This window comes from Hipposideros armiger, unplaced genomic scaffold (assembly GCF_001890085.2).
Source record: "Hipposideros armiger isolate ML-2016 unplaced genomic scaffold, ASM189008v1 scaffold_297, whole genome shotgun sequence".
NCBI lineage: Eukaryota > Metazoa > Chordata > Mammalia > Chiroptera > Hipposideridae > Hipposideros > Hipposideros armiger.
The window spans coordinates 1365715-1393665 of record NW_017731647.1 but is presented as its reverse complement, the minus strand read 5'-3'; the positions used below and the strand labels follow the sequence as shown (position 1 = coordinate 1393665).

General features: G+C 42.9%; 2 protein-coding genes across 5 annotated transcripts in view; both read right to left on the bottom strand.

Moving 5' to 3' along the window:
• Window positions 1-337: 337 nt before the first annotated feature.
• OLFML3 (olfactomedin like 3) lies at window positions 338-3452 on the bottom strand. Its single transcript, XM_019659158.1, has 3 exons — window positions 2890-3452; window positions 1957-2242; window positions 338-1631 (listed from the first exon to the last, which is right to left on the bottom strand). The coding sequence occupies exons 1-3, from the start codon at window positions 3001-3003 to the stop codon at window positions 811-813; spliced, it is 1221 nt and encodes a 406-aa protein (XP_019514703.1). The 5' UTR covers window positions 3004-3452; the 3' UTR covers window positions 338-810.
• A 1479-nt stretch (window positions 3453-4931) lies between these two features.
• HIPK1 (homeodomain interacting protein kinase 1) overlaps window positions 4932-27951 on the bottom strand; it is a 51675-nt gene continuing 28655 nt past the window's right edge. For 2 of the 4 annotated variants that reach the window (XM_019659188.1, XM_019659189.1), the window contains 13 exons: window positions 27561-27680; window positions 26676-26762; window positions 25661-25845; window positions 25177-25339; window positions 24046-24271; window positions 20445-20566; window positions 19419-19553; window positions 16636-16778; window positions 16044-16226; window positions 15365-15568; window positions 13411-13646; window positions 10705-10835; window positions 4932-9636 (listed from right to left, as the gene is read on the bottom strand). In XM_019659188.1, the coding sequence (XP_019514733.1) occupies window positions 9148-9636; window positions 10705-10835; window positions 13411-13646; window positions 15365-15568; window positions 16044-16226; window positions 16636-16778; window positions 19419-19553; window positions 20445-20566; window positions 24046-24271; window positions 25177-25339; window positions 25661-25845; window positions 26676-26762; window positions 27561-27680 (2424 nt within the window). In that variant the 3' untranslated portion in view covers window positions 4932-9147. Of the gene's footprint in view, window positions 9637-9784; window positions 10012-10704; window positions 10836-13410; window positions 13647-15364; window positions 15569-16043; window positions 16227-16635; window positions 16779-19418; window positions 19554-20444; window positions 20567-24045; window positions 24272-25176; window positions 25340-25660; window positions 25846-26675; window positions 26763-27560; window positions 27681-27951 lie in introns of those variants that run through there. The other 2 variants (XM_019659186.1, XM_019659187.1) reach the window with 2 other exon arrangements.

Here is a 27951-nt window from a genome sequence, read left to right as displayed (position 1 = left end):
GGTTCAAAACCTCTGAGAATTGGAATTGGAAGCTCCGCCCCTGGGCTGTCTCGTGGCCAGGGGTATGGTGCCACTGGTGGTTCTGGGAGGGCTGGTGAGGGTGACCGTGGGAGTGCAGGGAAGCCTTTTGCCCAACCTTCTAAAGTGATGGGAGCTGCTGCTTCCCCAAGCCCCTCACAGTAAAATCTGTAACTAGAGAAGTTCCTTCTCGCTCAGCCAAGGAGCCCAGCCAAGAACCTAATGTGGCTTAAGGAGTGGGGATGGGTGGGTTAAGAAGATGGAGGGTCATGGCGTGAAATTTGATCTGAGGGCTGCCCCCAAACAAATACAGGCAAGGAGCTGTCGATTTTCCTTTTAATGCAAAATGTTGCAATACAAAATGAGGTGGGAAAAGTCCCATTCTTTATGGCACTAGCGGGAGAAGGGGGGCAGAGTTGAAAGTCTCCTTCTCTTACTCCTCTCCTCTCGCTTCTGACTCAAACTGACACAGAAATACTCAGTTGCCTGTTCACTGGGGTTGCCCCCCTACGAGGGTCAGAGCTCTGGGTCTGGGTCGTCTGGCTGGTCTAAAACTTGTTGGCACGGGGCAGGAGAGGAGGAGAGAACCTTCAGGGTTTTCTCTCTTCGTTCTAAAAGGATTACTCAAGATGCAGAGTCCCATATGAAATGAAGGGCCGTGAGAATTTGGCGTCCATTCGCTAAAGATATGGGATTTGAACCACAACTCGCCCACATTTGGAGAATGAGGAGCAGGAAATTAGGGATATACATGTATGGGTGTAAGAGAGATCAAAAGCCAAGGCTACCTCCTCAAACTTCTTCCTCTTTCTTCCTCATCTCCAGCTTATAGACAATCTGGTAGCCATCATCCCAGGCATAGAGCTGGCGCTCGCGGGGGTTATAGCGGAGGCTGGCGTGGGCACCATATCGGCGTGGGAAATAAGGGAGGGCTGCCCTCTCAGGAGTCAGGGTGCCGCTGGCATCGAAGGAGCACTGGACACGGGCCCGACTGGCAGGGCGGGTGTTATAGACGACATACAGGGTCCCACAGATGACAAAGGCAGCCTCGGCGTTCTCTCTGGGACACGGTGTGTCCCACTGTTGCTCTGTGTCCAGTGTCTGCGGGTCTAACTTGGCCAGACACAAGTGTCTGTCATCCTCCTGGGTGGCATAGACGGCCCAGAGACCCTCCTCGTCGGCAGCCAGGTCAATGTACGTATCGGATGTCAGCCCATAGGGGGGGATCAAAGCCTCTGCAGGGAACACGGAACTGTCCACTACGGTTCGGTTCGCCAGGTGGAATTTGATGAGCTGCAAAGTGGTCTCCAAGTCACCACCCCCGCCAGGTCCTCCAGGAGGCCTCCGGGCATAGTAAAGAAAACCACCATATACCAGCTGCCCTGTGCCTACCCAGGGGAAAGGCACCCGGATTCGGGAAGCCTTCCGGGCAGCCATGGTGAGGGTGAAGTCACGCAGCTTTGGGAAGACAAAAGCGGTGTCATTCTGGGTCCCATCTAACACATAGATCTTCTCCGTTGACCCCAATGGATCCTTGGTCCACAGGCCAGCTGGGCCCCCAAACCGCTTCAGGATCTTCATGGATCTCACCTGAGAGATGGTGTAGCCACAGTCTGGTGGGAAAGGAGAAAAAGCACAGGACAAGGAAATTCAGGCGAGAGTCAGGTGCCCACAGCAGGATGTCGCCACCCCAGGGTGGGCCGTCTAAAAGAGAGTGGGCATTTGCCGGGTAGATGCCTCCACTCTTATGGAGGATTGGGACAAAGGGCACCATGGGGACATGGGTCCCCAGAAACTCTCCTTAATGGACCTGTCTTTACAGGGATTGCCCTAAAACAGATTGCAGAAGATAGATCCACAGTGGACCGAGACAAGGAGAAACAAGGAAATGAACCAAGGAAGATTATAGTGTTAGGGGCCTGCTTTCAGATCGCTTACCTGTCATCATGTCATACTTCTCGTTTCTTCTGCCTTTGCCTTTGGTCCCGGGGCCTCCGGTCACCTTCTCATCAACTTCTACACAGGGCAGAGCTGGGTTCTGGGTCTCCAGATAGTCAACCTCCCGCTCCAGGCGGTCCACTCTCCCCACAATGGTGTCCGCCTCGGTTCTGAGGGCCTCCCGCTCCTTCTCAGCCACCTCCAGTAGCGGCAGCATCTTGTTCTTGAAGTCCCGAAGTTCAGCAGCGTGGCGACTGCTCTGGTCCTGGCACTGGGCCAGCCGCTCCTGGAGGGATGGGGGAGGGGGGAGGGAGGGCTGCCAAGTTACAAATCCCAGGCAGGGAGAGGCCCAGCCAGGGAGTCCGGGAGGGGGAAAAGCATGCAGCGCTCGGCCAGGCAGCAATATCCCGGTCAACCCCCACTGAAAGGAAACCAGATGTTCAGAGATGCTAAATGTGCAAAAGCCCGACTCAGTCACCTAGGCCCCTCCCCGCACTAAACGTCCCCCAGCCTGCGCTGTGAGCAGTGCCACTGAGTCCCTGAGCCTCTAGGTCTAAGTGCATGGGGGTGGGAAGGGGTCTGGGCTCCATTATACAATTGTCCTCCTGGGAATTAAGATGCTACAGACTTCAAACAGAAAGTTGCAGTTTCCCTGGGAACTTCCAGCTTTAACAGAATCATCAGCTTGTCTTGAGATGTATCCCCACAATCCTAGCTCCGTCCCCTTATTCTATCTAATCCCCAGGGTAAAACACGAAGGTCTGAATTGCTCTGTGTATGTGGGGAAGAAGAGGACTTACAACTTTGAAGATCTTCAGGGGTTTTCTGTGGGTTCTTACAGAGCCCTATCTTGTCATCCCCAGATGCCTGACAAACTGGCTGCATCCACAGATGCGGAATCCTGCCATGCTGGGTTCGAAGAGAGTTGCTCACCTCTAAGGCAGCTAGTCGGCGCTCCATGTACTCCATCAGGTGGTGCTGCTGTCCTTGAAGCGGTCCCGACCATGACAATAGGAGCAAGACGAGGAAAGGGGTGCAGGGTCCCATGGCAGCAGGAAAGTAGAGCCAGAGTAGGAGTGTGCAGTCCTGTGCAGGCGGCCTCTCCCCCTCAGACCCACGGGTTAGCTTTGGGGGCGGGATGGGGCGGGGCCTTCTCTTTCTGGGTCTCCGGGTCTCTCTCACTACTCTGGAATGCTTGCAGTCTCTTCACAGCCCCCACTCCCTCCTCTCCGCCTGGATTGATCAAACACAGATGGCCCTACTGCAGAGCAGCCAGAAGCCTTAACCACCTCCCGCCTAGGCTGTAGGCTCCCCAAGAGAGGGGAAGGCAATGGAAACCCTAGGGCAGTGCCTTCCGGGCAGTCACCCAGGAGGAGCTAGCTGTGGGAAGCTGAGGCCCCAGAGAAAACAGCAAACTTGCATGTTTTAGAATGCTCCCAGTGCTGCCTTGAGAAACGTCCTTCATCAGTCCTGCCCTTTCCCAGCAATAACAACATGGGTTGTCTTCTGCCTTGTTCCGTGGAAGCTGGAAGCGGGGAGATGAGGTTTGAGGGGAAGAGGTGGGAAAAAACCACAGCGGTCAAGTCTGTGCTACCTTTGTCTAAAGCTCATTGGCGCCATCTCGTGCTGAACACCAGGTGTCATTTTAAGATTAAGAAGGAAATCAAGGCTTTGACTTCACGTGGAATTTTCCACAAAGCAAGCCAAGCAGACTGAATTTATAGGGACTTTTATCATTAAAATGCAGATTTCCCTACAGACTACCCAATTACATAAGGGGTCATCCCAGTATCTCTCCGATTTAGCCTAAGGAAGGGAGGGTGTAACTGACAATTGGAAAAACAAAACAAAACCAAGTCATAGAGAAATTAAGTCATTCTTGGTTACCTGGAAGCGAGATTGACACAGACCCTTTCTAGATGGCTTTCTTTTACCTGAAAGCTTCTAGCTATATTCTCTTACCAAAACTGGGGAGTGTTCAGTGAGTTCACACTAATTTTACATTTATTTATTCAGGAAAAAAATCTGAAAAATACATATGTTGCATTCTAAATCAAAGTGTGTTCTGACTTACCTACTAATGCAAGAGAACAGACTATTGATGATTTCTCTTGGTTATGGTCCAAAAGGGTGTTTCTAAACGTTTCGCATTTTTATATCCCAGTTATGACTGTAGGAGCCCCAAATGAATTGATGACCACTGTAGAGGAAACGTGACCTGAAACGCGTGTGTCAAAAGAAGTCAAACGAATATAGCATTTATTCAGAGACCTGCAGTGATTAATCTAGACAAATCTCTAATGCTTTACCCGGATAAATTTTATTCACTTTAGAATCAAGAGAAATCTGATCAGAAGTGCTTCTTCTCTAAAGAGGACCATGCTTGTAACAGTGCAGCTTGAAAGGAGGGGAAAATAGCATCTTCTCATGATGATGATTATTTTTATTCTAAATCTTTAGATGTCTGGTGGAACATGCTAGGAAACAAGAGTGTAATTAGCCTGTGCCAGAAGTTTCTGCCTCTTTGAAAGGGCCAGATCCAGGTGATCTTAAGTTAGGGCGCTGGACACTCTATTCTTGGGGAGCGTTCCCTATTCATTTGTGTTATGGAGGTTTAGATCAGCAGTTTTCAACCTTCCTAATGCCGTGACCCCTTAATACAGTTCCTCATGTTGTGGTGACCCCCAACCATAAAATTATTTTCGTTGCTACTCTATAACTGCAATTTTGCTACTGTTATGAATCGTAATGTAACTATCTTTTTGTTTTCCGATGGTCTTAGGCAACCCCTGTGAAAGGGTTGTTCGACCCCCAAAGGGGTCGCGACCCACAGGTTGAGAACCGCTGGTTTAGATGAAGAATGGATCTGTCTCTAATATATTCTACTGATGTTCACATGCAATATATGTAGCCACTCCAAAGATGCCATTTGACCCCCCTTTGTATCCCTATAACAAAAGGCAAAAACAGCCACGTGAATCAGAAAATTTACCCATTTTATTGATGCATTGCAATTGCTCTACATTTTACCATATTATGTAGAAAATACTGAAAATACAAGCTACTTTGTAAAACCAAAGACAAACATTGAATCCAAAGATAAACTATGTTTTATACAATGGACCCTTTTCCCATAGTTAGTATTAAATTTTAAATATCTATTTATTTTGTTAAAATGATTATTTTACATACTCCCTAAGTACACCTGCATTACAAACAGAGCTCAGTAATTCTCGGAAACTGTTTCTAGAGGCTTGTTGTAAAAGAAAGCGCACAACCAGAAAAGGGAGAAAGCAAAAAAAAGTTTAAATCGCACACAATAACTAGCATATCAAATACATTTAAAGTTGGAATTCCATTGCAATATCAAGGGTTCAAAGCAGAAATACTAACATTACATATAATGTACACAGAATGTACTGCTACATGTAGTGAGATTATTTTTCAAGCTGAATCAAAACCACACATTATATAAAGTTGAGCAACAAACAACCATGGAGACATGCTGCACCATCCATCAGTTAAAAAAATCAAAACAGGAAGCAGGCATAGGCCATTCCTGTCACTAAGAGGCAATTTCATTTCCTAACTTAAAACAAACCATCCTAACCAGTGGGGTTTTGCATAATAATGCCGAGTAAAACACACATTACTGTGCTTGCCTGGCGGAGGGCAGTCAAGCTTAGCCCCTCTAGTGGAGGATGATGGATGGCCAGAACTGTTTGAAATGGAATTCTTGTTCCTGGGGCTGGTATGTTAGCGGAGCACGCAGACAGTAGGATCACCTCTTGGGAGCTATTAAAAACTCCGGATTGATCAAGGGTCCTGATGAGCCTAGAGTAACTTAACCCTTCCCCACTTTCTCACCCTGAAGGGGAGAAGCTGGAAATGCAAGTTCTGAGAGGACTTCAAGCCAAAGGTAACCTGGTCTGAGGTCAGGCCGCTTGACTGGGTGGGGCCAGCTGCTCACTAAATTCCAGGGGCTCCCCACTTCCTGCAGAGGCCGGCAAGGGAAAGCCCCAGGGACAGAATCTAAAGCCACACTAAGCACACATACGTTCAACAGACACAGTGGATTTTTATCTTGGTAAATCTGAAATGCCAATTTGCAGACTAAGACTGAACATTTCTAAAGTCTTTAAAGCCAAACACTGCTAGTAAGGTGATTAAGGTACCAATCCAAACTCCTGGTATTGTCTTTTCCCTGTGAAGACTCCTATCTTAAATGGTACCTGCTATTGGACTGGGGCAGGAGTGAAGTGTTCTGTGGGGTTTCTTCCTGCATCTCATTTCTTACAAGAACAATACATCTTATCCCTTGTAGAAGAATGACAAGGAACAACAAAAAAAATTGTTTCCATTAGAAACTAAATCAAAGGCAAGAAAATCAGAATATACTTGGCAAAAAGGAGACACAAAGATCACACCCGCTGACCAGAAAACTGTGTGAAGATGAGTGACACAAACCATGCAAACTGCTTGAGTATCTTGACCAATACAACGCAGAAAATACAACTCAATATAATGATTAAAAAATAACGAAAACACGACATGTTCCTGGGAGGCTGTACTGACTCTCTGCCCCATCCTGGGAGCCCTTTACTCCTCACAATGAAGAAACTCCAAATACCTTGCCAGCTCCTCGGTGTTCAACCCGGTCCAGAGCTTGCTGACCAGGCTCCATGAAATCTCCCATCTCCATCCCGCACCTCCTTGACACCATCTCTACAAAGAACCAGTCCTAGATTGATCCCTCAAATATGTCATTTTCAGTTCAGATGGAACACTGCTACATCTTAGGGTTAGCCTTCTTCCCCCAAATCTCTTATGGGCAGGCACCTTCCCAGCCCCAATACCTTCTACGTGACCCAGATCCATGCTGGAGCTGAGAGTACAAGGGCAATCTCACAGTTTGAAGGGCCCCAAGAATATACAAGTTGTTAAAAAAAACCCCTCAAAAGCCCAATGACTCGACAGGCTGGGGTTCCTCCTTATTATAATATTCTTCACCAGCTAAGAAAACTTTCTGTGAGTTCCCTGTCACCAGCGGCATCACAAAACTCCTCCTCATAGTATGGGGACATGGTAAGCAACACAACAGGCTCTTTGGTATAAACACATCTGGTATGTGTTTTTTTCAACAAATGTTTTACTAGGAATGTCAACTATTTGCAGGAAGCACTGCCACATGGGGAAAGGGGGGAAATCTCACTTTAAAAGCGATTGCACATACTTTAAAAAAAAGAAAAAAAATGCATATTAAAGATTGGCTTGACTCCTGTCCCTTGCTTCCTGAATTCTTCCAGAAGCGGGGGAGCGATGCACAGTGACAGGCACGTGGGGAGCACGCTTCTGTGAGAACTCAGCTGAGATGCCACAATGGAAAGGGGCAGAGGTGGCAGTAAAGGAGAAAAGCTGCTACTTTTATTTTCCAATGTCCATCGGCAGGGAAACTGAGATGGGAAAATGCATTTACACAACACAGCTACTAATCCTGTTGAAAAATCCCTGTGAACAGCTATGGGTCCACGGGGGCTTGCTGGTCCATCCTAAGGCAAGCTCACTGTAAACGCTAGAACCACTACATTATATAAGGCACTACAATAAGGGAAGGGAGAGTCACACACTGAACAACGCCTCATCAGACACACCTGTGCAAAACAACTCCAAGGGTCTCCTTTCCTTGCAGGCAATGCCCCTGCTTATTCAGCACTACAGTAATATGCTCTAATATAATAGCAATTAGTTCACATACATTCCAACAAGTATCAGTTCATTTTGGTTTAAATACAATGGAGACATCAATTCCATCTCCGGAGTAACACTGGAGGATCAGATACACACTAAATACACAATTCAAGTGTAATCACTACACATTTGATTACAAATAACATCTTGGGTTAGCAGGAAAAATTGTTATATTTTTTCTAATCAATATGTACATATTTAATTATGCAAAATATTAAAACACCACCATTACAAAACTTCTAAAATATTTTTAAATTCAGTAATAAATTTTTAAAATATTTTCTGCAATTCCTACATGCACTTATTGAATAAGTCTTAATAAGAAAGCATTCAATTTGCTGCTGGCATACAAAGGAAGCTACTTTAAAGTATAAAAGCTATACACAATGTTCTTATCTGGTTTCAGATTTTAGCTTTCTCCCCAAATAAATCACGTAGAACAGAAGGGAGAGATGAGGCGAGGAGAAAGAGAGGTGGATTATTGAAAATTCATACTGATCTTTAGGCAAAGCTCATCAGTGCCAGTTATCACATAATACAAAGAGATTTTGCATATAATAAAACATCCATCACCACACAATAATAACCACCTTAATGGCTTTTCCAATAATAAAATTTAAGCTGAATCGGAGAAGGACTTTTTAAAAAATAATTTAAAAAGAATTACCTGGTGTTTTCACAGCAGGTATGGATTCTCACACAAAGTGACCAGCAAATGGTGAGCTGCCTTTTAAAGACTACTTTGTAATAAACACAGGAGCAACTAAGAGAATCCCAATAGTAACACAGAGCAGAATGTAACCAGTTTTGCAAAAATAACAATTGCCCATTAAGTATAATGTGACTGGAGAACACTAAAACAATGTAAGTTTAAATGTCTCATAAACAAAGGTAAAATTTTGAGGAGAAATGCCTGATAGTAAAATACAGACTTGTGAAAGCTGCTCTTAAAATAAGCAATTAAGTCTTAGTTTTTTAACAACCAAAATGTAATGATTTTCCTTTTCTCACTTGTTACCCTATTTCATGTTCTTCTATCAACATTTTTCCTCTGACCAGCAATTACAATAAAACAATGTTAAATACAGAGGGGCTTTATTTAAAAGCATTTATAGAAATAAAGTCAGAGAGAGGAGAAAAAATATTTTTCAAAGGGCAACTTCAGAACACTCTCTTCCTTGGTAACTGAAGAAGACGGGCATCTGAACTCTTCCAAATACCAAAAATGCTGTCACAAAAATAAAGAATGAGAGAGGAGGGCAGGCTGTGGGAGACTACAGCAACGCAGTCCACACTGCCCCAGGTGCCTCAGGGGCCCTGCAGAGCGCACTGCTGCCTGAGGCCTCGCAGGAAAGGGCGAGAGGGAGGGCTCCCTGCAGCCCACTGCGAAGGCCTTGGGGCCGGGACGCAGCAGCCTCGGCCTTCTTCCCTCAGGCTCACCAGCTACAAGTAGGAGTACTGGCTGATCTTGGTAGGACTCAGTGGGTATCCAGTGTAAACTGCGGAGCCTCGGGACGACCCAATGTAGGACTGGGTGGCAAACTGGTGCTGGTACTGAGCAGGGGCCACGCTGGCAGAGGTGAGGAGGCTGGGCCCCACGCTGACAGGGACCTGGTGCACCAGGGTGCTCGGGTGGGCGGTATAGGCGGCTGTGTGCCTCGAGGAGCCCTGGGGGGAGAAAAGATGGGCGATGGAGCTGGTGGAGCCCAGCGCAGCAGCAGATGTGGGGGCGGCATATGTGTACAGATGAGGCTGGCTTGGCAAGTGAGCAGGGGCTGGGGCCAGGTGCGGGTGCCCTGCCGAGTGCAGTGGGCTGCCATGCTGGAAGGCGTAGGGGGCTTGAGACAATGGGGCCACAAAGGCCTGCTGCCTGCGGGGGGCAGGGTTGCTGCTTCTCTCCTGTGAGGCTGGAGCTGACGATGCCTGCTGGTTCTAGAAGGAGAAAGAAGGGAGTGAGGGATCTGGAGGTCACCCCAGGTCACGACCCAGAGGCCAAGCTGCTCCTGGGCTCCCACAGCACAGACTTGCCCAGGTGGGCAGTGCTGTCAGGAGCTAGCCACCCAGCCTCGGCCTCTTGGCAGAACAGGTCCTACCCCAGTCCACACGCAGCAGTGTGCTCTCAGTATGACAGAGGACAAGGGGAAGCACGAGCTCACAGTGCCACCCACGCCTGCCAGTTAGCAACGGCTCGCTCAGCTCACCCTATTCTGCTGTCCGTGAATCGGAACTTTTCCTAACCTTTCTTTCTTGCCATTGTTTCCTTTCGTTCTCCTCTAAGTTCTTCATCTCCCTCTTGAGTTGTGGAGCCTAAAACACATGCACGAATGCGACCTTACATTTGCACGTGCGCATGCATGCACTCTCTCTCTCTCTCTCTCTCTCTCTCTCACACACACACACACACACACACCACTACACCCTCATATATACACTTTCTCACTACTAGTAGACATCACCCAAGCACCAGAATTTTAGCTGAGGAAAGAGTGAACACAGAATACTGACCCTTTCCCCACCCCACCAGAGAAGCAGATGGGAGGAAAATCCCAGATTCAAATAACATGTAGGACTAGAATCAGTTGATGAAGTGGCCAGAAAGCTTTTCACTTTCTCTTGCCTCAAGTAAACAGTGTGAGGCTCCAGTTATTTATGATCTGGGAGATAAAGGAAGAGAATTGGGTCTCAGAGCACGAGCTGGTACAAAACCAGGTGTGGACTCAAGGATCCTAGGCACCTGCTAAATTCCAGACATTCCTCTCATCTTCTAGGACAGACTGGAAAGGTCTGATGGAAAACCTGAAATGTACATCCTGACCCACTTACAGAGGAAATGAAGAGACACACCACATGTGGATATGACGCAGGCCACAGAACACCAAATTGTTTGATACAAAAGGGGCTTCATTTGGCTTTATTCAGCAGTCCAGCCAGAAGCAGGACTCTCTGGAGAGTAGCAAGAGGAGGAGACCCGAACGGAAGGCAGCAGCCTCCAGCTCTTACCTGGCTAAGGTTGAGTGGCTGTGCTGCGCCAGTCCCGCCGCGCTGCACTCGGTACCCTGTGGGGGTGATACAGCATCCAGATGACTGCCCGCTCACTGAGACCACTGGCTTGGTCTTGCTGCTTAGGAGACCTAAAAAAGGGTCAGGCCTTAGTTAGTGATGAGTAGACATCTGGTCAGAATCACTGAGCTGAACTTCAGGTGGCATCCTGTCAGTCAGTCCACATTTGTACGAGGTTTACAAGAGTTAAGCTTTCAGGTGTATCTTATTTCCACAGTCACATTTACATCAGAACAGAAACTGTATTATCCATTTCTTTTCTGTCTTGCTACAAAGCTCAAAAAGGATCTTCAAAATGTTCACTTCGGTAAATATTATCTAATCTCCTCTAATGTACAAGGTACTGCTGGAAATAGAAGTACAAGTAAGGCAGTTGCTATCCACAAGGAGCCCAGTTTTATGTAGAAAAAGATTAAACACGTATAGAAATGATGATGTGAGCTGAGTAAGATACTGGTAATACTCAGGACATTTAAGTATCAAAAGGGTTTAAAGGAAGGCAAGATTCTATCTTAAAGGGCACGACTATCTTCAAATTCTAAGAAACTGCAGGGCCGGTGAATAGACAAGATTGATTTTCAAACATCAGCTTCCTTCTGGAGCCCTAGCAGGGAAGCTGGTGCAAGTATTCAGAGACTGGTGGAGTAGCCTACGTTCTTGGGACCCAACAGTAGGAGCTCCTGAGAGTCTTGTTCTGCAGTGGTCTGGCATCAGGAAGTTTTTGCCTTGTCTGCAATGGGACAGTTGTTTACTTCTGAGAACCACACTTAACACTACACTCTCAAACTGGAAGCCTCTTTATGTCTCTGGCAGTACGGAATTCACAGTAAAACACTAATTTACATAAGCATGGCAGAGACAGCTATACTGACACCCAAAATTCATGCTCCCAGGCCGGCTGTGTGGCGCATTGGTTAAGAGTTGGCTTGGGATACCAGCTCTGAGCAGCAGGGCCCTAGTTCGGATCCCACATGAGGGCCAGTGATGCTGCGCCCTCTACAGCTGAGATGGTGAATGACAGCTCGACCTGGAGCTGGGCTGCCGTGAGTCGCTGGTGATGGCGTAGGCTGCAGCAAGGCTGCAGTGGGCTTCTGTAAAAAGCTACCATAAATGGCCGGCAGCTGGCATGAGCGTGCAGCAGCTGGCGTGAGCTGCCGTGAGCCGCCGTGAGCGGCCGTCCAGTGGCCAGCGACCGACTTCCTTACCCGAGAAGAGTGCAAAGATAATACCAACATGGGTCAGTAAAGCAACATCCTCCACAACTAGACTAGAGAACAAAAGGACAGCAACTTGTCTGTTCCCCTCCCCAATTCCCCAATAAAATCTTTAAAAAAAAAAATTCACACTCCCCTCCTTTGGTGTGTAGAGTTGCCACTGGAAAACAGCTGCCTAGTTAAGGACTACATTTCCTGGGCCCTCTTGCCTCTAGGTGGGGCCATGTGACTGGTTTTCCCTATTTCCAGGACTAAATAAGTGAAATGCATGTGTCCCTCCAAACTTGCTCCCTCCTGACTGGACATGAGCATTCCAAGGCTCTGATCCTTACTTAACTCCCTGCAGGCCTACTGATCAGGAATACCGGCACGGGAAGGTCACAGGAGTAAGCGAACTTGTATTTTGTCAAGCCAGGGCAATCTGGGGCTTGTTACCACAATAAGCACTACCCAACAATGAAAACAAGGAGCCTAAGCCCAGCTCTAACAGCAAAAAAGATGGAGTCGTGGGTTGATAATAAGCCCACAAAAGCATCACTGCTGTGACCTTGGGAGAGTAAAGATCTGCAGTACCTACTGTTTTTCATAAAAATGTCTACATTTTTTTTTTCTTAATTTGGGGAATTGGGGGAGGGGAATAGCATTGGAGAGTCAGGGAAGGGGAACAGACAAGTTGCTGTCCTTTTGTTCTTCAGTCTAGTGGTGGAGGACGTCGCTTCACTGGCTCATGTTGGTATTGTGATCATTGCGCTCTTCCTGGGTGAGGCAGTCACTTGCCAGCCATTAAACGGCCACTCACGGGGGCTCACAGCAGCTCACGCCGGCTGCTGGCCGCTCACACTGGCTTGCCAGCCACTCATGGTAGCTCACTGCAGCAGGGGCTGCATCCTACGCCATCACCGGCGACTCATAGCAGCCCAGCTCCAGGTCGAGCTGTTCACCATCTTAGCTGTAGAGGGCAATGTCACTGGCCCTCATGTGGGATCCGAACCGGGGCCCTGCTGCACAGAGCTGGCGTCCCAAGCCAGCTCTTAACCAACACGCCACTCAGCCAGCCCCTGTAGTCATTTTTAATATTACCAGTTCCTGTCCATTTATGGATTATCAAAATCAAATCACTTGTGGCAAAAAAAAATTACTTGCTAATTCTCCCTGCCATACAACATGTCTTGTCAACCTGCTCCCATCAACAGTGAGTATATTTCTGAGGCTACAAATACACTTTTATGCTAATCCAAGCAAAATAAAAATAAGGAGATAAACTGATGGTCAAAAATAATTTCACATCACAAGGAACTGATTTCTGAATTAAGTAATTTTAAGAAAAGTCTATGCACCGGTCTCTACCATTGGCATAAGCAGATGGTAACAATATATTAAGGATATACACAATATCAAAGGAAAATTCAACTCTAGCTATGAAGATACTTACTTGAGGCCTGTGTTGCTACAGTGCAGTCACCAAGCTGAGTTTTCAGTGGAGGCACGATGATGGTGCGGGTGCCAGTGCCATCTCCCACGACTCTACCAGGTCCCTCCAGAAGGGGTCCACTATTGCCCCGGAGAGCACTCAGGGTGTCGGTGGAATATGGGCTGCTCAAGGATGAGTCAGAGTCTGGGGAATCATTGACAGTGACGTAGCTGATGACGTTAGACCTTGCTTTCAGGCTAGAGCAGAGGAGAAGAAAATACATAGAAATTCAACCCCCTTCTAGCAATGTGTCTGACGGCCCCTGGTGCTCCTACAATAATGGTGATGATGACGACAACAGTCACAATAACAGCAGCAGCGAACTTATGAGTGCTCCTTCTGCATCAGGCACTAGTCTTACCCTCTACACACCTCATTTAATCCTCACGACACTTCTATGAAGTAGGTACTATTATCCGCATGTCCTCAGGAAACTGAGACAGAGAGAGATTAAGAGACTTGACCAAGGGCACACAAGAAATACATGGTGACAGGATTCACCCCAAAAAGGAATGACTCCAGAGCACACACCTCGAACAACTACTGCATGTTGCCTCTTAGCCATTCTCATTCAGTTACCAACAGTATTCTTCAAACACCGCATTTTACCCACATCACCCTCACAGACAATATTATAGCTAACAGTTCCTTAGTATAGCTAATCGAACTTCTCACAATATTTTTTTTTTAAGTTCCTTCACAAGCTGATCCCCACCTTACTAATTTTAGTTTTTCCTTATTTTTTAAATAAATAGGCTTGACTGTAGTCAAAACAACCCTGGTGGTTATAATTTCTGCCAACTACTAGGCTGCTTTTCCTTACTGCAAAATTTACTTTTCTTCTTCCCCAAATCAGCTCAATAATCACTTTCAAAACTTAGCTTCGAGTCTACTTACGCTTTGTAAATACCATTTTATAAATAGGCCTTTGAAGTACTTCCTTCTAAAATTACTCTTTCGAGGTCATTTACCTCCACTTATATGTGACTGTAAAGGAGTCCTCAGGTAAAAGCAGGCTTATTCCCACCCAGTTCCACGTGCCCAACACAACCCCTATGAAGAATACAGCCCAGCACAACCAGGGCAACCGACTACAGTAGGTTTACAATACGAGACGTGTGGATCACAATGCTTTTTATTCCTGATTGTATTTTTTATTTTCTTTTCTTTTTTTATTATATTAGTTTCAAGTGTACAAAACAACATAATGATTAGACATTTATACCCCTCACAAAATGATAACCCCCTCCAAGCTACTGCCCCTCTGACATCATATATAGCTGTTGCAATACCATTGATTATACTCCCTATGCTATACTTTACATCCTGTGTATCACAATTCTTAAACGTATCCACTCTGTCTTAGTTAAGTGTCCAGTTAAGGACTTGGACTAAGATGCCAGGATAAGAGGAAATAATCTGGTAGTTAAATTCTTAACCTTTCAGACCATATAGCAGAGGAGGAAAAAGAAGGTAGCCCTACTTACAGCTCTGCCTCTTCCAAAGGGGCCTTTTCAGATTAAGACATTATACAAGTTTCATTGCAACTAACTGCTACTTCTGTGCTTCTGTTACGTATGTTTTCAGATGCTACTGTTCCTTAAAGGCAGGGGATCATGTCTGTAGAACCACATGCACTCTGAGCCACAGCAGCCTGACACTTAACATACACGCTCCATCTTGTATGTCTGAAAGGCTGATTTAACTGATGAGCGTGTAGGGTATTACAGAGGACCTGACGATGCTCAGTTATGGAAACTCGAGTGTTTGGGCTCATTCATCCAAGGCCATGCTTTCAAAATACCTCTTTTTTGTCCTTCCTTTCGTAGCCAAAACTGGGCCACTTGCCTGAAGCCAAGAGCCCATAAGCCAAGGTTGGGACCTGCCAAGCAAGTGAGCCATTCAGCCATCTTACCTACTGGGCTTGTATTTGTTGTCCTCTTCCTCATCGGTGTCACTGCGGATAGTGATGACACTCACAGGAGGGCTGGGAGTATCAGGGATGACAATTGGCTGGTGCGGATCCTGCACAGGGCCGAGGGGGTTGTAAGACGTGGTACGGAGGGGGCTGCTCCCGACCAGGGAACAGCCTTGAGAAGGCAGAGCATCCAGGGAGGACCTGTAGGAAAAGGCCATGAGAAAGACTACTCAGTTCTTGGCCCCCAGAACTACACATCTTTTCCCAGAACTCTTTCCAATTTGCTCTTTGATTCTTTTTCACGTCATCATCAAGCCAATACACTTAACTATAAAAGTTCCAATAAAAACTAAAGTAACCACTCTACCAGGGTTTCCAGGGACAAGAACACCAAAATACAACATAAATTTCATTTCTGCATGCCCTTTACTCCAGTTAAATTTCACTCTTTAAGGTGGGCAGAAAACTAAAAACAGCATGAAGAAGGCCATGATTCAACGTGGCAGCAGAGAAAAGGGAGCAGCATAGCCAGAGCACACCTGGTGAGCACACCCAGATGGAAAGCGTGGCTCCCCTCCACACCTGCTGCTTCCTACCAAGACTGTCTGCATCACAGCCGGAAAACATCTCTCTCTAACTGGTCCGGTTTTAACCATCAGCTCTGACAGGGACTCACTTAGAAGAGACTGGAGCAGACTGCTTATTCTTCTTTGAAGGCAAGGAACTGGACTGCTGCTGTCTGACAACGTGGGCAACGCCAACATTCAGGGGCTGAGCCGTGGCCAACGTCACGTGGTTAGTGAGCAGGGATGGCTGCTGCATGATGGTGCTGTACTGGTTGCCATGAGAGTGGGCGTTCCTGTACCAACAGAAAGAAACAGACAAGAGTGAATGTCTAAAACCCTGGGAAATCAGGGCCAAATAGGTATGACAAGCACTTAAGACAACCATTTTGTTTGTTACGTAACACCTGGATTACATAACAAGGCTTTAGGTTTGCACTGCATGGTTTCTAATTGCATAAGACTCTTTAAATCGGAAGGAAATGATTCCTGAGCTTAGAACCTATTGTTTCCCCATATTCAAAACTTTCTTATAACTCCCATCTCCTAGCTTGATATGGGTTCTCTTCTTAAAGGATCTCAGACAGAGATAACCCTCTCCTTTCCTTCATTTTCTTCCCAGTCTCTCCAAATCATCCAGTGTGCCAACCCTGAGGAATCTGCCTTTGCAAATCTCCCAGAGCCAAACGAGCATGGGACACTTGCCTCCAGTCTGTGAGCTGCTGGCCACTGCCCAGGGCCTCTGGAATCACTGCTGTGGGCTGGACAGAGTTGTGGAGAGCTACCCCAGGCAACTGTTGCCAAGTTGAAGGCAGGAGAATTTGTTGGGTTCCTCCAGGCCAAGCCTGCTGTAAGGAAACACACAAAAAGATCCAGACTTGACTCATTCTTGACTTTTTTTTTTCCTTGGTTTTTTTTTTGTTGTTGTTGTTAGATGAAAGAAAAATTCATATCTTAAGAGAAGTTGCTTGTAGATTGTTAACTTGCAGAGATTAAAAAAGAAAGGTCAGAGGGGCTCAAGGTTACAAGTCTCATGATTAAGGGGGAAAAAACATTGCTTTGTCTTGGCCACCTCCACAACCTGACCGCCAGGGTGTTAAAGAACATCCCTGTGGTTAAGAGTTTCTACTATACTGTGAAGGAGTCTGCAAGTTCAAGGGTAAGCTCTGGTTTAACGCTGGAATATAATTTTTGCAAAGATTCTCAAAATTACCCTGAAAAGAGGTAAGACAGCTCCCTTGAGATTAAAAATAGGAATTTTAAAATTTGAGTGCCTATCAGATAAGATATCAGGTCAATCCAACCCACAAAACAAAGGGGAGAATTGTTCCTTTTTAAAGGGTAGTACTTGGAAAATGAAGACAGATGTGGATGACCAAAGGCCAAAAATCCTCTGGCAAACAAGCTTATGCCAGCAAGAGAATGCTAACTTCATCATTTATAGCCATTTAGCAGAATTTTAAAATAAGGCAATAAGTAAAATATTTATGAAATAGATGCAGAGAGCACCATATTTTGTTTTTAGCAGTTACCTAAAACATTGTTTTATGTATCATTTGTAGAAACACACTTCAACATAAAAACTAATCACTACAAGAAAATACATCGTTTCCAGTTTTTAACAAGCCACGGCACTTGCAATAGACAGCAACACATATGTTTTCTGTACGTCTTACAGAAATTCTAGCATTTTCTAAAAAAATGGGAACAGATTTGTAAGTTTCCTTTTTTAAATTTGACTTTGACAGTACAATCACCTACAGTGCTTGGGTACATATGGTTCTGTTTCTTGAATTTCAAACTGCAAGACCATCAAGACACTGTTTTAAAAATATTTCTGCAAGTAACAGATCCACTTGTTACAAATACTGGTTCCAAATAAGAAGCCTTCAAAGCAGAGAAACTGTAAACATGTCTGCTACCATACGCGGAATTTAAAACAAAACAAAACAGAACAAAAAAATAAGAAAAGTATGTTAAGTCACACCATGCGTCTTTCCATAAGCCAACACCTGCACAAGACAAAGCATGTAGTTTAATACAGAGCAATAAATAATAACATTCCAACGTGAGGCAGAAATCTGGCGTTCCAAGTGACGAAACTGTTTTGACAGAGGAAGAACAAAAATACGCAAAGCTTAGCAAGTGACTAGTGCAAACTTAAGAGAAGCAGCAAAGGAGATGTGTCAACTAACACTCCAACCTCAAAACTACAGGTAAGCAAATTAAAAGCAGTGGTTTGGATCAGCTGAATTGGAACTATATCTGACTTCCTTGCACTCGGGTGTTATGCTTATGATATAATTAACCTGGAGGTGATAATGACTTTTAAAATGAAAACCAAACAAATTCCAACAACCAAAGTACGTTTCTGGAAGTGTTTTCACTCACATGAGTCTGTGAGAAATAACGAAAGCAGTTGAAAGCCTCTTTCAAAGATGTGGAAATATCAGGAGTCAGTAGTATCAATTACGTTTTTAAATGCTAGCCTAATTTTAAATTTCAAAGAATGAAATGCTGGGTGTCCAGCAAACAATTCTAACTCCCCCAAATAAACCAAAAGCACTTCTAAAAATCACTCTTAAGGTAATGAATTCTGAAATATACCTCAAAGTCCTTTTTGTTTTTTCCTATCTCTGAGCCCAATGCTACATTTGCTGCTGTATTTGGTAACTTTTCCCATGACTTTTAGTAACAAATATTGTCTTTGCAAAAGTTTTTCAGCCATGTTTTCTCACCTTTGTATAAAGGACTATTTGTAAAATAATTAATCTCTCCATAAACCCCTAAAAATGAGTTCACCTTTCATTTTAACCAACCAATGAAACACAACCTAAAAGGATTCTAAAGGGAACATCTTTAAATGGAAGATATGAGCTGCCACTATCATGAGTGACAAAACAAGTATCTTCATGGGTTTTTAGAAGGAAAGCTGGTATCAACTGATGAAGCAGTAAATTTAGGGCATCTTAAACATTTCTACAGGCACAAAAGTTTTGAAAGCTTAAAACAGCAAATAAAGAAGGAAACTAACTTGCCAAGGAGTTCAAATTTTGGCCATCCGAGTACCTGTAGCAGAGCCAAACTAAAGGCCAATTCTTTCATTCTCAAGGATCAGAGGGCAAAAGACAGGGCAGAGAATGTAACAGTGTTGATGATCTTCTGAGGCTACACCGAGGGCTTTTATCCCACTAAGCTGGCAAAGAAGAAGCAAGGGGCCTGGCTCCTTATAGAGCCACACTGAACATCAGAGTCAAACAGAGCTTCGGCAAAGGTGGGGAGGAAAACAATGAGCCATTAAAGATGTAGCAATAACACAGCCACAAGATGGCACATGCTTCCATGCCCTCTGCAAAGACCAGGTCAGAAATTGGTTTTGAAAAAATGAGAAAACCAGAAGAAAACAGAACAAAAAAGAACGGGATAAAAGAAAAAAAGAAAGAAACCAAAGAAACTCTGTTAGTAACACAATCAAGTGAGGGCATTACCAGTACGGCGGCAGTCTGTTCAACCAGCGCCGGCCGGCCGGCTGCGCAGCTCAGAGTAAAGGGCACCGCATACTGCGGGGTGATGGTGGCTACTTGAGGGTGGAGAGTCGCTACCATTAGTGGTGTACAGCTTCCCTGAAACGTAGATGCAGCAGGTGAGTGAAACACACACGGAGGCAGGTTATCTGGATCAGAAGGCTTCGCATCCCCCCCAGGTTATTACCAACAGTAAGCAGTAATTTCTATCACCTAAAATGCACGTACCAAACACAGCTGTACACAGCATTGGCCTACTAGGTCAAATGTCAATGACCTAAAGCAAAAGTATGGGAAGCCTTCTTGGGCCCGATCCATATGGTCAGTTCTACAAAACTTAGTACACAAAGGCATATATTAAGAATTTCTATTCACAAATTAGGGGGTTGGGATTTCAGAATTTCCTTTGTGTCATGGGCCATAAACATTTACACTGAGAATAGAAAATATAACATTTGTTGCTTATATGAAGACTTTGTGATGTTCCTGACCTTCTCAGTCGCACGCTCCACTGCAGGTATAAAGTTTCAAAGCTTTCTACAATCTAATTAAACACAAGGAATAAAGGAATATAATACTTGAAGAGGCATCCTGATATGATCCAGCCCCTCAACTGTGACAAAATTCTGAAAGAGTAAGCAGACCAGACACTAGGGGAACCTTTTACTTTTAGAATCAAAATGTTGTTACGTGTGTGCTACACCTCTAAGAGCGCCAAGATAAAAAATTAACTTCGTCTCTTAAAATTAAATTTTCCCCAAGTCTGGATATTTCTCCCTGGAAGTTTTAGGAAGACACTGGCAGAGTTGCAACAGTGTCAGGAATGAGTGCATCATTCCATCGTAGGTGTTTCATTCTAAATCTAAGTCCACTGAATCGTGACCAAGAAAGATCTTACAGTCAAAAGCAAACACCATTTTCTAGGACAAAATATCTGATTTTGAATAGTGCTTCACCAGTGTTGGGTCTCTGAGTTGCTCAGGCTTTTACCTGCGTAAGAACCCCCGACTGGATCTGCAGTGGCTGAGCAGCTGGGGCCTGGGGTACAATTGGCACCGCATTATCCATCCTCACAGGGAATCCAGAGTGCTTTGTTGTTGCTTGCAGTCCAGCTGTAGAAAACAACAGCACAGCTAAATAAATGGCTTTGCTAGGTCTGGAGGTGTTTGTTTGGGCTCCTTTTGTTTGTTTTTAGCTTTTCTGTTCAAACCGTCTACCGTCAAGGTTTTAGTTCTAGACACTTATGACAAAGGAGCTTCACAGAAGTCTGGGGAGTTAAGAAAAGGGAGACATACATGGTCCCTCTAGGTTAATGAAAATATGTCCCAAACAGGGAGGGTTGATTTAAGGGAATTCTAAAGTATTTTTTATCCTACAAATCTTAAAACGCAACACCAACCGGATTCCCATTAACAGTATAGGCAAAAGCAAACAAAAACCTTCACTTAGTAAGTTACATCCAACTTTTGATCAACTTGGGGGAAAAGGTATTTTTAAAATGTAATCTATTAAAAAGCAAAGACTTAAATATAATTATAGGGCCAGCTGAGTGGCTCAGTTGGTTAAGAATTCGCTCAAGAGTGCGAGCTCTAAACAACCGGATCGCTGGTTTGATTCCCAGCCTGAGCTGAGCTGCCGCTGAGCTGCCAACAGGTGGCAGGATGGCTCAGCCAAAAAATAAAAAAATAAAAATAATTTTAATATAACTTTTGGTTAAATCAGGTAAGAAAATATTATTAAAAGCTCAATGCTTTATAATGTAAGTTACCCTTTTGTTTTTACTCTTTTAATGGGATGTTTTACCCTATCCCACAAAAAAAATTACCTAGTTCACAAAATAGTCATATTTTTCCTTTAACCAGTATGTGAATTGAAGAAATTATGCCTAGAATAAAAATATTTAAAAAGTAGACACGTTGGTTTACAGAAACACTTTTTTCTACTTATTTTAGAAATCTGCTCTGGTCATTGACAGCTTTCTAATAAGGCTCTTTTGTAGCTTGGACAGCTAGGAAAATCAAGAACTTTGTGCTGCCTTCAAAACAGTGACCCCGTCTCATTTATCTTTTTACTCATTATGCTCTGGGCACAAATCCTGAATAAATGTTTCCTACAAATAGGAATATCTCATTCTGGGAAAAGAGAGGCTCTCAAGATAGTTCTCCTTTTGCCAAGAATTGATAAGAGAGTGTTCTTTTAAACCTACCCTATCAAAACTTTCAACACAGAGTTGAAAGGCATAAAACTTCCTATTATGCCTGTAATTCACAAATGCCTTCAGTTTTGTTAAGTGGGAGCACAAACATTTTAATTAGATACTCCATCAGTGCCACTGCTTAAGCTATTACCACCTAATTTCTCTCAGTATTACTATGGAGGTATCAAATGCACACAACTCATATGTGACTAAGTATTAGATTGCTATGATAATTTAGGCTAAGCCACAGCAGCCAAGCTAGTTTAAAACTAGATTCTTCAGGGAATCCCAAGTGGAAAGAAAGAATTAATGAAAGGCAACACTTTTGGAAGGCTCTCCCCTGAACTAAGGATTAATGTTTTGTTTTGACTTTGTTGAACATACCCCTTTAAATAAAAAACCATGGGAGCGTGGAAAGAACAGTAAAACTGTCTAATTTCAGAGGGTCAATTTCTCCTCTACGTATAGGTATCTTGTAAAATACCAGATCATGAAAGAAAAATAGACAACATGGAAGAGAAGACTGTTGGGCGGAAACCAGCACATGGCTGTAGCTGGCAAAACAAATGACAAGCTCTTTACAGCTATTTGAGTTTAAACACTGCGAGATCATCCAGAATACTACTTCAAAATACATAAGCTATGAACCCCACTGCCTGGGTTCAAGTCGTGGTTCTACCATTCACTAGTATAAAGACTCTGGGCAGATGAGGGAATCACGATCAGTTGTCTCATCCATAAATTGGGCATCACAACATTACCCACTTCCTAAGGCTGTTTATAAGGATGAATCAGGACATGTAAAAGCACTCAGAACATTATCTGGCATGTAGTAAAATATACCAGCTTTCATCATTACCCTAATTTAAAAATTCCCTTTCACTTGGAAATTCTAAAATTTGCTCTACCTGGCTCCTCAGGTGATTTAGGCTTCTTAAATAGGAAAAAAATGGCCAGAGCTGATACTCACCTGACTATACCAAAACGGGTTATACTACTTTCCCTCTGTGCCTCTTCAGTTTACATTTTGTTTTGTTAAAGGAACTAATAAAAAGGTCTTCTGCCTCATCTCTTAAATATCATCTGAGAAGAAACAGAAAACTTTGGAGTCCCACATGTGAAAACTGTTTCAATTGAAACTCACTTTGGACAAGGTGAGGGGGTAGTAGAGTGGCTGTATGTTCAAGTCAGTAGAAGAATCACTCAACATGACAACCTGAAGTACAGCATTTACTATCATGCAGCACACACAGAAAAGCGTTTGGTAAACTGGGCTAATCTGCATTTACGGGTTTTGAATCTGCTCCTCCGCTCGCCCTGCGGCCTCGCCCTGCGGCCTCTCCCTGGTTTACAGCACTATGGCTCGCCTGTCCTCCTGGCAATCTCTCAGCCTCCCCTAACCCCTCTTTCCCTTCTGCTTGCTCCAACTCTGTCAGGAACCAAACAAACAAAAGGGTCACAGTCAATAAGTAACTGAAGTAAAGAGATTAAAAAAAGCTACCTGCTTCTGTGTAAAGTGTTATGAGAAGCCTGACTCCTCCTGGTTTATTCCCACAGGGCCCTGAGATTGACTTTCCACTAGGAAAGTCACAAATGTGTCGTCAGAAAATATCCCTGACATAATTTAACCTTTTAAATGGCTCACCAGATCAAAAAGCACACATTGCCCATATTTCAGAATTTAAAAAAAGTGAACAGACTAAATTATAGAATGATAAAATGGGGAAGGACGGGGATGTGAAAATTAAAATCTTATTGCGACACATGGGCTCAGAGCCACCCTCTTTGGCTATTCTGTCCCTGTTGACAGGAGTTTGTAGGAACAATGATTCATAATACGAAGTAGATCATCTTAACGCCTTCCCTACACAAGCACCTCAGCTTGTAGAATTTTTCAGTTCAATAAATAATAATCTTTATTTCTCATGTAACTTTAGAGGTTTCCACATTCTTAAACATGATTTTTACATTTTATAATAAAATCACCTTTTACTGGAAACATTATAAATTTATTTTATAATGGAATGATATAGGAAATAAGATTCAATATATAGCAGTTGTGTTTACAACAAATTTTTTCAAAATGTATATGTATAGTCTGCATAGTGGGGTACAAGTTTAAACAAGATACATGACATTGGTGCAAGATAACTGATATCAGGCAATTCAAATAAGGAAACATTAACTGAACTCTTGTAATGTGTCAGTTAGTATCATAATTAGATAAATAACCAATATAAAAAGAGTAAATCTACTTTGTTAATTTCAGTTATCTTCATAATCAGAGACAGAGTTTAAACTTGCCAAAGATCAAAACTATACAGCTAGATATCTAATAAGGATGTGCCTAGAGCAGGCAGGGCTGATATAGGATACAGGAGTTTCCCCACTTACTCTGAAAAGTAGGCGGACAGACTATAAATGTTTGTTGGAATGGATCTGTCTGAGTGCAAATCTGGGTGGTTCCAGGCTGCAAGGAGACGCCCTGTTGGGCAACTCCAGGGACTGGTGCTGCCGACGATGGGTACAAAGCCGACTGGTAGCTCAGCAGTGAGACATCTGAATTAGCCAGAGAAAGAGTAGCAGCTGCTGCAGTAGAACTGGAAGCTAAAACACTGGCCTAAAAACAAAAACAGTATAGTTGTATACTGGTACAGAGGTAACAATATTTTTACACACACAGAATCTATCCATCATAACTTAAAACAGTTTTAAAATGTAGTGCTGTCTTCAAAATAAGTCTGCTTAAGAAATTTTCCCAGTCTCTAGATTTAAGGCATATTACAAGGTTGAAGAAGAAAACAAAGAGTAAAAAATGGTCCTGTACTGGTTGAGGCTATATAAACCCCTACCTCTTCTTTCTGTGCAAAAAGTTGCTGAATGTGAGATTCCACCAAATCTCACTTGAAAAGTAGACCTAGCTAAAAAATTAGGAAGCTTACATCTTCAGAAACAAAGTTAAATCTAAATATCCCTGTTTAGCAAAGAAATACAAAACCAAAACCACTCTTCAAGTTAATTACTGGAAACCCCAACAGAACTCATAGAAACAGAAAGTAGATTGGTGGTTGCTAGGGGCAGAGAAGGTAGGGGAGAATGGGTGAAGGTGGTCAGAGGGTACAAACTTCTACTTGTAAGATGAATAAGTTCTAGGGTTAATGCACAGCATGTAAAAAAAAGTTATTGGAAACCCCCTTCAACAGACATAATGAGACATAAAAACCTTGACACTGAGAGTCATTTGTCCAACTAACAGCTGTAAGCAGTACAATAGCCAGGCTCCATTTGTGTGACTATGCTGAGGAGACTATGCAGGCATGGATTAGGCCTTTTCTATTTCATTTTAGTCAGCACATGACTGATAGGTATTACACATCTACTCTGTCTTCCATCGCTTTTGCCAAGTAGAAAATTCTTAAGAAGCAAAGACCACCAAAGCAAAGCCTGGTTTCTTTCCCACACCCTGCATTCTTCCTAGCTTCTATCCCTCCTACGTTTGACTTTCCAAAACCATTTCCTGAATACCTGATTGTGCACTGTATTGAGCTGGTTGCTGAAGCTCATGGTTAGATTCGTGCTTGTATTTGGGGCAACATGCGTGGTGAAGGGACTCTTGATCTGACTCACTGCATCATACATGTGAACCCTCCGCTTGCAGATCTCCATGTTCTGAAAACAAGACTTAACACTGAAAAAAGAGAGCAAAGGGTCAGTGAACTGAATGCTAAGATTTAAACAGAAAATAACTCAAGGTGAATACACACCAACGTTTTTCCCCTTGAGTACTTTCAGATAAAAATGAATCAAGAGTTTTTATAACTATGAAGAGGAAAAACACGTATCTAATTTTTAATTACATAATTTTTCAATGAGAAAGACAAGCATCAGTGAGCCAAATATGAAAGCCCCAAAGCTACTGCTCACATGATATTTCCATTTCTTTATCTAAAAGATGGTAACTTAACAGAGAACCACATCATGGTAAAATCCCAAACCGTATCATACTCACTGATTGCTATGTGGAAAATCCAGAAGGTGAGTCATTGTCACAAATTGATGGTTAAGAGTTTTCAGAGGAGTAATTCTTTTATCTGCATCAATTGTTAACATTTTTTTTAACAAATCAATGTATTCTCGTCGATCTGCCTTCTCTGCCAACATGTCTGTTCCTTCTAAGTCTGTGGACATATTCACCTTCCGAGGAAAAGTTAGAAATATTACACTTCATATTTTAACCTTAAATGCTGCCACTAAATATCTACTTTCTCTCCAAACCACACACACACACATACACACACACACGGTGCCAAAAAATGTATATACATTTTAAGAAAGGAAAAAAACTGTATTAAAATTGTAATACTCAAAATATACCAATAACAAAAGATGACAAGTCGTATGTACATATTTTTTTGGCACCCCCGGTATATATTGCTCAAGAGAAAAATCTAAGGAAATTCTTTTTATTACAGTGTAATCTTTTTCACAAGTGGAAGCTCTTCTTATGCTGTCTAATTAAAATCTTCAATTTGATAGTTTATTGGTAGAATAAAGCTGAACCAATTTCTGTTCATTCAAAATTTGAATCACACAAGTTAAGCAAAAGTGACTATTACTTAAATACAAAAGTTCCTATTGTTGAAAAGATTAAATGACGTAAGTATAAAGCATTTCAACAGAGTTTTGAATGTAATAAGCACTCAATAAATGTTGGCTCTTATGTAAGTATTTACTATATAAAATAGACAAGAAAGAAACCTTCATAAACAATATTTCAAAATACTGACATGTAACAAGACCAGTTTAGCAAAAGCAAGGAAGAAATATATAAAAGTACCCTGTGTTAGGATTCAAATGTTCTTTTAATAACACATGGCAGAATATTAATGTATTTTTTGCTGTAGAAAATAAAAACATATACTAAAAGATAACAGATTAAATCTATCTTTAATATAACCAACAGAAATGTATCTCTGAGTAAAGCGATACATAAATGTCTGGCATCCTGAAATTTCTATACTCACCTGAGCCATGTCATCTAAACAATTAAAAATGTACTTCCGAGCTTCTTTTGATTTGATTCCAGTCTCCAATTCATGTTCTTCAGGTGTCTATAAAATATAGATTTAAAAATAAATTCCATCTGTATATTACTTTCACATTTTATTCTTACTAAAGACAGAATACAAAGCAAAAAGTGTCATCACCTTGCCAACCAGAGATGGCAAATATGAAAGTAAGTTACAACTAGAAAACCTTCCGGTGGACAGACGTGACCTTGATATCCAGCCACTCTTTCAACAGTGATAAAATAAACGTGTAAGCAATGATGAAGCATGTCAGGTTAGAAGGGATATTACCATTCTTCTCTTAAAGATACCTTCAAATGAGATGATATTTCAAATGCTAACTATGCAAAAGCTCAGAGGCAGACTCACAAGAGTTAATCAAATTATTCAGAGACCCCAAGTTAAAGGAATAGGCTCGGAAGTAAAAAGTAGACACTTCTTTAAAGAAAAATGTAAGGCCTTAATATGGGCATTTAGAAAATTATGTTGTTTTGTCATATTTATTAAGAATTCTCTAAAAAAATAGCCATTGCTAAATTACTCTAGTTTTCTTATGGCTTAATGGTGACAACCACTCTCCAAATCCCCTTCTCAGCTGCTGATTCAAATATACAAAATAACCTCAGCCAATGGAACTGGCATCTAAAGTTTTGTTTTTTAACTAAGGATAAGGCCAAATAGGTACAATGAAATAATTTTACAAAGTACATATTTCCTCCTGCAAACATACATTCACCCCCAGCCCCTTCCCCCTCCTCCACTTCAAGATAATAACAAATTTTAAATTTAAAGTTGGGAGTGAGGCGTACAGGAATGGGTACTATAGTAGGAGAGACTGACCTTAAGCCTCCACAGTGGGTACCCCAAGTTAGGATCTCTGTTGAAAAACCTGGTTGTTTTTGTCCCGGCACTGAGGAGATATTCAGCTGGCAGGCCTTGTGTTTGGGAAATGTAACGAATCTGAAACATCAAAACCATCAAAACACAGATATGAAATAAAAAGGGAAATTATTAAAAACTTTTACACTAAAATATTAGCTCTAGCCAAAACATAAAAGTACTGCAAAGAAATAAACTCTTTGATAAATACAAATGAAATTTATCTATAAATACATATGTATATATACTAACCCACTAACAGGTAATTCCCAAATACTTATTTAGTAGCTTCCTCATTACTATACCTGTTATTTACAAGGAAAACTCAGTGTTGAAAATTTTGTGTGTAACC